Here is a 9,789-nt window from a genome sequence, read left to right as displayed (position 1 = left end):
TATCATGGTCACTACTGTTGCAATATTACTTATAATACTTTTGTTTTCATTACAATAACACTTACATCACTCCACTTTCTTCCCAGTACCTGCTTTTGCACAGTGTCTGTTTTGCAGGTTGTTTTTGTTTTCTGTATATTTTTACTCTCATTATGTGTAGTTTAGTAGTGTATATATTTTGATCTTTCTTTTTTATTGTTGCTTCGGCACTGTTATTTAAATTCTGTTTTTCTCTTTTTTGCTGTAACAAGTGAATTTCCCCGTTGTGTGGATAAATAAAGAAATCTAATCTAAAAACACACACACACACCTAAACAGTGATGACTCACTCTCTCTCACATCACTTCTCATCCTGTTTTTTCCTCAGAGGGGAAAACACGGAGGTGAAGAAGACGACCGACCAACAACTGAAGACACACAGAGGTGCATTCTGGGAAAAGAGGAGCCGACACACACTCAAGCCTCAGACCTGAGGGAGGAAGGGGCGTGACACCAGCTCGTCTACAGGAAGTGTGTCATGTATCAGAAGCTACTAGCATGGACGCTGACGGCAGTTTGGACATGTTCTCTGTGTTTGTGTAAATGTAATGAAGTATAAGATAAGAAACACTCATGTTTTTAACATCTGGCTGATCAATTAAACATTCAGGGAGTTTAACCTTTGACCTTTCTGTTCTGAAATGTTGCAGCAGTCACACAGGCTTCGGTAGAAAGGCCAAAGAACCAGGCACCGTAAATAAAGGCGGACAAAGTGTCTCCTTCCACTGCACAAACACAAAATATTGTGATATCACTGAAATGAATTTAACGTACAGCATACTTAGATTTTTTAGTTTGGTCCATGTCCCATCTGCTAACATGGAGGGGGCCGGTTTATGACCTATACTGCAGCCAGACACCAGGGGGCGATGGAGATGATTTGGCTTCATTTCTGGGAGTCATCACGTCGTCCATCTTTATTTAGCATCAACTTTTTGCTTAAAATGGTGAATTTTTACAGAAACGTCTTCAGTTGTGTTGAATCAGTGTCAAAGAATCTGCAGCGTCCTGTTTGATGAAGGCAGGAGACAGAGTGTTGACTTTATATTCATATAAATATCTTAAGCATTGTGACAGTTTTTAATCTGTGTTCATACAGTGGCTCTGACATGAGACGTGGCCGAGCCCTCTTTAAAAAACTGTGACTGAATATTAGGGGAGAAATGTCTCAATATCATTTCTTCATTATACTGTAATGTGTAGTAAATTTATAATATTTTATGACATCATGAGAATAAACTTGTGAGATAAGAGTGTGTGTTGTATGTTCTGATGATAACAGACTTTAATGAGCTGTGCTACAGGAGCTCTGGTTGCCTCAGTCTGCTGGAGAGAGGAAGAGGTGGAACACATTGAAATACATCAGACATCAGAATCAGAAATACTTTAGTGATACCCGAAGGAAATGTTCAAAAATACATCAGATATCAGTTTATTCAGTTATTTATATCCCTCTGCAGATATCTGTTGACGGAGATTTGACAAAAACAAAAAGAACTTTGTGTTTTTTCCTGGAGAAACGATGGACTCTGATATAAAAGTGGGAGTGTAAACAGAGGAGAGGAAAGGAGAGGATTTTGTTGAAGTGATACAGGAAAACATTTCTACAGGAATCAAAACTAAGCAGGCAAATGGTGGAATGTGGGACAGGAAACCTGAGAATCTAACCTGCAGCGTTCAATCAAACACTCAACAATAAGTGGGGGCATGCACACAGCAGGGGGCGTGTCTGTGTGTGCGTGTGTAAAAATAGTCTACTTCCTGTTTTGTTTTTTATTACTGGATGTAGTGGGTCCACACTTGGTCATTATAGAACGCCAGTCCACTGTTGGTAGAGTAGACGTGTATGTGTGTGTTCATCGGGTTGTCCACCCTCCAGTCCGCTAGGTGGCGGTGATGAGTCTATGAGCTGGTTAGTGAACAACAGCAAGAGGAGAAAACATCCGGTCAGAGACTCGTCTGTTTCCTGTGTGAACATTCAGAGACTGCACCGAGTGTGTATCTATATCTATATCTATATCTATATCTATATCTATATCTATATCTACATCTCTATCTCTATGCGTGCGGCCCGGGGGTCGCACCGGGGGTCTCTGGGAGCAGCAGCATGGTGAGGTGTGTGGTCTCCGGGTGTCCGAGCCGCTCGACCACCGTGTCCCCGGGAATCTGCCTCCGAACCCGGAAGAGGTTCTTCCGCTTCCCCGAGGACCAGGCGCGGGTCAAGGTAGGTTCCACGTGTCCGGGTCCGGGGGGGGGGGCTGTGCCCGGGTCCGAGGGTCTCCGAGGGTCCGGGGACCTCCTGCTGACCACCTGTCTCCTACCTGTCTCCCACCTGTCTCCCACTTGTCTCCTACCTGTCTCCCACCTGTCTCCCACCTGTCTCCCACTTGTCTTCCACTTGTCTCCCACCTGTCTCCCACCTGTCTCCCACTTGTCTCCCACTTGTCTCCCACCTGTCTCCCACCTGTCTCCCACCTGTCTCCCACCTGTCTCCCACTTGTCTCCCACCTGTCTCCCACTTGTCTCCCACCTGTCTCCCACTTGTCTTCCACTTGTCTCCCACCTGTCTCCCACTTGTCTCCCACCTGTCTCCCACCTGTCTCCCACCTGTCTCCCACTTGTCTCCCACTTGTCTCCCACCTGTCTCCCACCTGTCTCCCACTTGTCTCCCACCTGTCTCCCACTTGTCTCCCACCTGTCTCCCACCTGTCTCCCACCTGTCTCCCACTTGTCTCCCACCTGTCTCCCACCTGTCTCCCACCTGTCTCCCACTTGTCTCCCACTTGTCTCCCACTTGTCTCCTACCTGTCTCCCACTTGTCTCCCACCTGTCTCCCACTTGTCTCCCACCTGTCTCCCACTTGTCTCCCACCTGTCTTCCACTTGTCTCCCACTTGTCTCCCACTTGTCTCCTACCTGTCTCCCACCTGTCTCCCACCTGTCTCCCACCTGTCTCCCACCTGTCTCCCACTTGTCTTCCACCTGTCTCCCACCTGTCTCCCACCTGTCCAGGTCTGGCTGGCTGCGCTGAGGGAGACGGACAAGCAGGACTGGGCCGGGCAGCACGTGATCTGCGAGGACCACTTCCTGCCGGAGGACATCTCCGGGGACCAGGTGGACAGCGAGGCCATCCCCATCATGCCCCCCCTGGACGGAGCCCTGGGCCTGACCAGCCCCTGGGGGGGGGCCGAGACCTCCGAGGAGGAGGAGGAGGAGGAGCAGTGGACCACCCGAGGCTGCGAGGAGGAGGATGAAGGTGCAGAAGCTCCTCCTCCTGCTCCTCCTGCTCCTCCTCTTTCACAGCAGGTGAGATGCATGATGGGTATTCAGATTCACCACTCACAGATTTATCAGTTTCTTTGTTTCATCCTTGACGAAATGAAAACTTATCTCATTATTTAGTGTTATGTACATCTGGTTGCATTAGTGTTTTCTTTGTATTTATAGTTATTAATAAAAAGGTTTATGGTTAAATGGTAAAATATCGAAGCTTAGTTTCATTTCTTTGTCATAAATGTTAAAAACATATCTTAGGAAGCATTGACAACACTGTAAGATAGGGTTATGGTTTATATGTATATATGATGAATGTGTTCAGTCAGTGTTTGATCTGTTCTGGTCTCCAGGGACCTGAGGCCGGTCTGGAGAATCCTCCGGGACCCGAGACCAGCAGGTGACTCATGTCCCAGTGTCATGGTTCAGATTGAACTGGTTTTATTTTGGAGGAATGAGATCCGCTGAGGAATGTTGTGGTTATTGGTATTTGATTTGATTTCAGCGCTGCCCAGCCACAGAGGAAGCGCTCGAACCGACCCGGTGAGTCCCGGGCGGCGCTCAGTCCGAACCCGACGCAGCAGAAGGTCTCCTGAGACGTGAACATGGAGCAGTGACCACGCTGAGGAGGCCCTTCCTGTTCCTGTTGGAGGAATCAACAGTAGATGGATAAAATGCTCTTGTTGTGTTCTTCAGACACGTCTCTGGTTCTGCTGACTCATGGTTTCCTGGAGCTGCTGCTGGCGGCGCCCGGCGGCTCTCTGGACCTGCGGATGGTCGCCGCCAGCCTGAATATCCGCAAGCGCCGCGTGTACGACATCACCAACATCCTGGACGGCGTCAAGCTCATCCAGAAGGAGTCGACCAACAGGGTCAAGTGGATGTGAGTGGATGAGAGGATGTGTTGTTCTCTGCATGTTGCTGCAGATGTTCACGTGTGAAACCAGGTTCTGACTCTGGGTCTGCAGAGGGAAGGTTCCCATCTCCAGCTTCCTGAGGAAGAACCAGCAGCGGTTCCAGAAGGAGCTGGAGAACCTGAAGCTGGTGGAGGACACGTTGGACGGCCTCATCAAGAGCTGCGCTCAGCAACTCTTCGACATGACCGACGACCCGGAGACCTCTGCATATCCTTTCACTGAGGTCAGAGGTCAGCTGACTTCTATCAGCTGTTGTGAGCTCTTTGCTAAAGATATAGAATTCAAAAAGCTAAGAATCAATCCTTGTGGTTATGAATGTTTTGATGGAATCGTTTCTTTAACGTGCTGCACGTCAGCCTACGTGACCCTGGAGGACGTGGGCCGGCTCCGGGTTCTGCAGGAGAAGACGCTGCTCGTCATCAAAGCTCCGGAGGAAACCAAGCTGGAGATTCCTGCGCCCAAAGAGGTTCGGACACAAAGAGGCGGAGCCACGTCTCCAGCTTCCTGTTCCCTTCATATGACGAGCAGAGGAAAACCAACCAGATCATCTGAAGCTTATTTACAATGTCATTAGAATTCCAGTGAATCGCTCAAAAGAAAACGAATCAGTGATATTTTTGATTGTTTATTTATTGAAGCTTTTGATTCTCTGATGCTTCTTGTGATGATTTGCTTTGTTATCAACTGAAAATCTTTGGGTTGTTAGTTTGATAATGAATGATAACGAACGTGAACTTTATTCATTTTGAAACATCTCACTTCCTGTTGCTCCTGTGTGCCGCCACCAGGACAGTATCCAGGTCCACCTGAAGGCCGGGAAGGGTCCCATCACCGTGGTGACCCGTGAGATGGAATCAATGGACGCCATGACCTCTGACCCCGGGCGGACGGGAAGCGGCTTCTTCTTAACGCTGGAGGAGAGTCGGGTCAGGACGAGCACTCTGCACAGAGGTAACCAATCACGGTAGAGTTACTGTGATTTACACAATCGTCCGACTGGAGACTTTGAATATTCACACGATCTCTAAAGAGGGCGGAGCCAGTTTGATTAGATTAAACTTTATTGTCATTGCACTGAGGACAAGTACTGAGACAAGGAAATGCAGTTTAGCTTCTAACCAGAAGTGCAAGAAATGTGCATATGTTAAGTTGAATAAGTAAATAAATAAGATCTGTACAGCAAGAAATAGATATGGAATATGAACATTTTGATACAAGACTAGCAGCAATAGAAGTAGGTAGTGTAGATATGATAAGTGTATATAAAGTGCAGGAGTAAGTATAAGTGGTAGTAAGTGAAATGAAAATGAGAAAAACAAAGTGAATGAGGTGGTTGATGTTGAGGAGGGTTGTGTGTGAGTGTGAGTGTGGGTGTTGTAGTTCTTTTTCATGACACAGATATTAAAACACTCAAATAAAACTACACACAGATGAACATGAGCTGAGTGACCTGAGATCAGTTGTCGGGGTAAAGACGATGATTCTCACTGTGTGTATCTTTATAGAACCTGGTGACTGTTAAACTCTCTGCTGTTCTGAGACTGTTGATATGTCTGAATGGGATCATACACCACTGCATGTAAATACAGATCATTCTTGTTGTGTGACGCACATTGATATTGATCTGTATGTTATTTTCATTCTTAATTTCATTCTGTTGTTGTAGTGTCTTGAGCCTCGTGCAGAGCGAGCGGCCCGCCACCAGAGGGCGCCAGCTGTCCTCAGGGTTCAGTCACACAGGAACCAGAGGAGATCCGGTTACCGTGGTGACAACAGGATTCAAACCCACAGGAGAGGGAAGATTCCTGATTCCAAACTGCAGCTGATCACTGTATCTTACTGTATCATCATACTCTATTACTGTATCATACTCTATTACTGTATCATACTCTATTACTGTATCATAGTTTATTACTGTATAATATTGTACATGATTGTTTTATTTGTGACTGCTGTTAGTAATAAAAAGCTGTTTGAGGCTGTGAAGTCACTAGTTTGATGTTTGAATCCCGTGTGTGTGTGTGTGTGTGTGTGTGTGTGTGTGTGTGTGTGTGTGTGTGTGTGTGTGTGTGTGTGTGTGTGTGTGTGTGTGTGTGTGTGTGTGTGTGTGTGTGTGTGTGTGTGTGTGTGTGTAGTTTTGAATTAGACGTAGGGCAGATGATTGGTTCTCAGCTGAGTTGCTTCAGGACGCGTTTGACCCGGTGGTGTGAGACCAGCGTCCCAGGTGGACACACGTCCCTGTGATTGGTCCGTCAGGTCACATGCTCTGACAGACTGAGTCTCCAGAGAGAAGCTGAAACCAGACTCTGGTTGGACCCGGTGGTGTGAGACCAGCGTCCCAGGGGGACCTCCAGACTCTGGTGCTCCGGTATGAATAAGAAGACATGAAGCAGGAGGACGTTACACAACCACCTCACAGTCCAGTGATCAGTGCAGGTCAGAGGTCATCGCTCAGCTCTTTGTTCAGACTGGTCAACCATAGAAGCGTTGGTCTCTGGGTGTCTCCAGCTGTCTGATCAGTGGAGTCCTGTGCGTCCTCACGTCTTCTGACTCGACCGGTGAGACGACCTGCGTGAGACGCTGTGAAACACTGAAGAGCAGAGAGAAGCAGACCTTATAATGTAGAAGAAACCACAGAGGATCTCAATGTTTATTCTATATTCTTGGAGTCCTCCGCTGTGATTGGTCGCTGAGATGTAGGCCTCCAATCCAGGTGCCTGACTGTTAGGGGGCGTGTCAGACTAGCCGACCACCAGAGGGTGGCGCTGACTGCTTTCAGACCTGTGAACATCTTCTGTGAATCACCTGATCCTGAATTCTCTCTTTCTGTGGGTTTACAATGAACAAGACAAAAACTAAACTGATGAGTCACTAAACCATTAACATTATAATAAGGTGTGTGTGTGTGGGGGGGGGGCGGGGTAAGATGTTTAAACCAACACTGTTACATCATCCAGATGTTTTCAGATCAGCTTCCAACAACTGACGACCAATGTTTCCTTCAACAGCTGCTTCCCCTTACTCACATTACATTTCTTTGTCATAAATGTTAAAAACATATCTTAGGAAGCATTGACAACACTGTAAGATAGGGTTATGGTTTATATGTATATATGATGAATGTGTTCAGTCAGTGTTTGATCTGTTCTGGTCTCCAGGGACCTGAGGCCGGTCTGGAGAATCCTCCGGAACCCGAGACCAGCAGGTGACTCATGTCCCAGTGTCATGGTTCAGATTGAACTGGTTTTATTTTGGAGGAATGAGATCCGCTGAGGAATGTTGTGGTTATTGGTATTTGATTTGATTTCAGCGCTGCCCAGCCACAGAGGAAGCGCTCGAACCGACCCGGTGAGTCCCGGGCGGCGCTCAGTCCGAACCCGACGCAGCAGACGGTCTCCTGAGACGTGAACATGGAGCAGTGACCACGCTGAGGAGGCCCTTCCTGTTCCTGTTGGAGGAATCAACAGTAGATGGATAAAATGCTCTTGTTGTGTTCTTCAGACACGTCTCTGGTTCTGCTGACTCATGGTTTCCTGGAGCTGCTGCTGGCGGCGCCCGGCGGCTCTCTGGACCTGCGGATGGTCGCCGCCAGCCTGAAGATCCGCAAGCGCCGCGTGTACGACATCACCAACATCCTGGACGGCGTCAAGCTCATCCAGAAGGAGTCGACCAACAGGGTCAAGTGGATGTGAGTGGATGAGAGGATGTGTTGTTCTCTGCATGTTGCTGCAGATGTTCACGAGTGAAACCAGGTTCTGACTCTGGGTCTGCAGAGGGAAGGTTCCCATCTCCAGCTTCCTGAGGAAGAACCAGCAGCGGTTCCAGAAGGAGCTGGAGAACCTGAAGCTGGTGGAGGACACGTTGGACGGCCTCATCAAGAGCTGCGCTCAGCAACTCTTCGACATGACCGACGACCCGGAGACCTCTGCATATCCTTTCACTGAGGTCAGAGGTCAGAGGTCAGCTGACTTCTATCAGCTGTTGTGAGCTCTTTGCTAAAGATATAGAATTCAAAAAGCTAAGAATCAATCCTTGTGGTTATGAATGTTTTGATGGAATCGTTTCTTTAACGTGCTGCACGTCAGCCTACGTGACCCTGGAGGACGTGGGCCGGCTCCGGGTTCTGCAGGAGAAGACGCTGCTCGTCATCAAAGCTCCGGAGGAAACCAAGCTGGAGATTCCTGCGCCCAAAGAGGTTCGGACACAAAGAGGCGGAGCCACGTCTCCAGCTTCCTGTTCCCTTCATATGACGAGCAGAGGAAAACCAACCAGATCATCTGAAGCTTATTTACAATGTCATTAGAATTCCAGTGAATCGCTCCAAAGAAAACGAATCAGTGACATTTTTGATTGTTTATTTATTGAAGCTTTTGATTCTCTGATGCTTCTTGTGATGATTTGCTTTGTTATCAACTGAAAATCTTTGGGTTGTTAGTTTGATAATGAATGATAACGAACGTGAACTTTATTCATTTTGAAACATCTCACTTCCTGTTGCTCCTGTGTGCCGCCACCAGGACAGTATCCAGGTCCACCTGAAGGCCGGGAAGGGTCCCATCACCGTGGTGACCCGTGAGATGGAATCAATGGACGCCATGACCTCTGACCCCGGGCGGACGGGAAGCGGCTTCTTCTTAACGCTGGAGGAGAGTCGGGTCAGGACGAGCACTCTGCACAGAGGTAACCAATCACAGTTGAGTTACTGTGATTTACACAATCGTCCGACTGGAGACTTTGAATATTCACACGATCACTAAAGAGGGCGGAGCCAGTTTGATTAGATTAAACTTTATTGTCATTGCACTGAGGACAAGCACTGAGACAAGGAAATGCAGTTTAGCTTCTAACCAGAAGTGCAAGAAATGTGCATATGTAAAGTTGAATAAGTAAATAAATAAGATCTGTACAGCAAGAAATAGATATGGAATATGAACATTTTGATACAAGACTAGCAGCAATAGAAGTAGGTAGTGTAGATATGATAAGTGTATATAAAGTGCAGGTATAAGTGGTAGTAAGTGAAATGAAAATGAGAAAAACGAAGTGAATGAGGTGGTTGATGTTGAGGAGGGTTGTGTGTGAGTGTGGGTGTTGTAGTTCTTTCTCATGACACAGATATTAAAACACTCAAATAAAACTACACACAGATGAACATGAGCTGAGTGACCTGAGATCAGTTGTCGGGGTAAAGACGATGATTCTCACTGTGTGTATCTTTATAGAACATTGATATTGATCTGTATGTTATTTTCATTCTTAATTTCATTCTGTTGTTGTAGTGTCTTGAGCCTCGTGCAGAGCGAGCGGCCAGCCACCAGAGGGCGCCAGCTGTCCTCAGGGTTCAGTCACACAGGAACCGGAGGAGATCCGGTTACCGTGGTGACAACAGGATTCAAACCCACAGGAGAGGGAAGATTCCTGATTCCAAACTGAAGCTGATCACTGTATCTTACTGTATCATCATACTCTATTACTGTATCATACTCTATTACTGTATCATAGTTTATTACTGTATCATATTGTACATGATTGTTTTATTTGTGACTGCTGTTAGTAATAAA

At 47.1% G+C, this 9,789-nt stretch overlaps 2 protein-coding genes across 2 annotated transcripts; both read left to right on the top strand.

Moving 5' to 3' along the window:
* Positions 1–1,995: 1,995 nt before the first annotated feature.
* Positions 1,996–6,214, top strand: LOC133024390 (transcription factor E2F6-like). The gene is made up of 9 exons (XM_061091473.1): positions 1,996–2,263; positions 3,051–3,344; positions 3,665–3,711; positions 3,817–3,854; positions 4,008–4,194; positions 4,280–4,435; positions 4,580–4,694; positions 5,017–5,179; positions 5,895–6,214. Exons 1-9 carry the CDS (start codon positions 2,147–2,149, stop codon positions 5,900–5,902), a joined length of 1,125 nt encoding a protein of 374 aa, XP_060947456.1. The 5' UTR covers positions 1,996–2,146; the 3' UTR covers positions 5,903–6,214.
* Positions 6,215–7,333: 1,119 nt separating this feature from the next.
* LOC133024487 (transcription factor E2F6-like) lies at positions 7,334–9,789 on the top strand. The gene is made up of 7 exons (XM_061091611.1): positions 7,334–7,433; positions 7,539–7,576; positions 7,730–7,916; positions 8,002–8,157; positions 8,309–8,423; positions 8,746–8,908; positions 9,508–9,789. Exons 1-7 carry the CDS (start codon positions 7,342–7,344, stop codon positions 9,513–9,515), a joined length of 759 nt encoding a protein of 252 aa, XP_060947594.1. The 5' UTR covers positions 7,334–7,341; the 3' UTR covers positions 9,516–9,789.

This window comes from Limanda limanda, chromosome 18, assembly GCF_963576545.1.
Source record: "Limanda limanda chromosome 18, fLimLim1.1, whole genome shotgun sequence".
NCBI classification, from domain to species: Eukaryota; Metazoa; Chordata; class Actinopteri; order Pleuronectiformes; family Pleuronectidae; genus Limanda; species Limanda limanda.
This window is presented reverse-complemented; position numbering and strand designations above follow the sequence as displayed.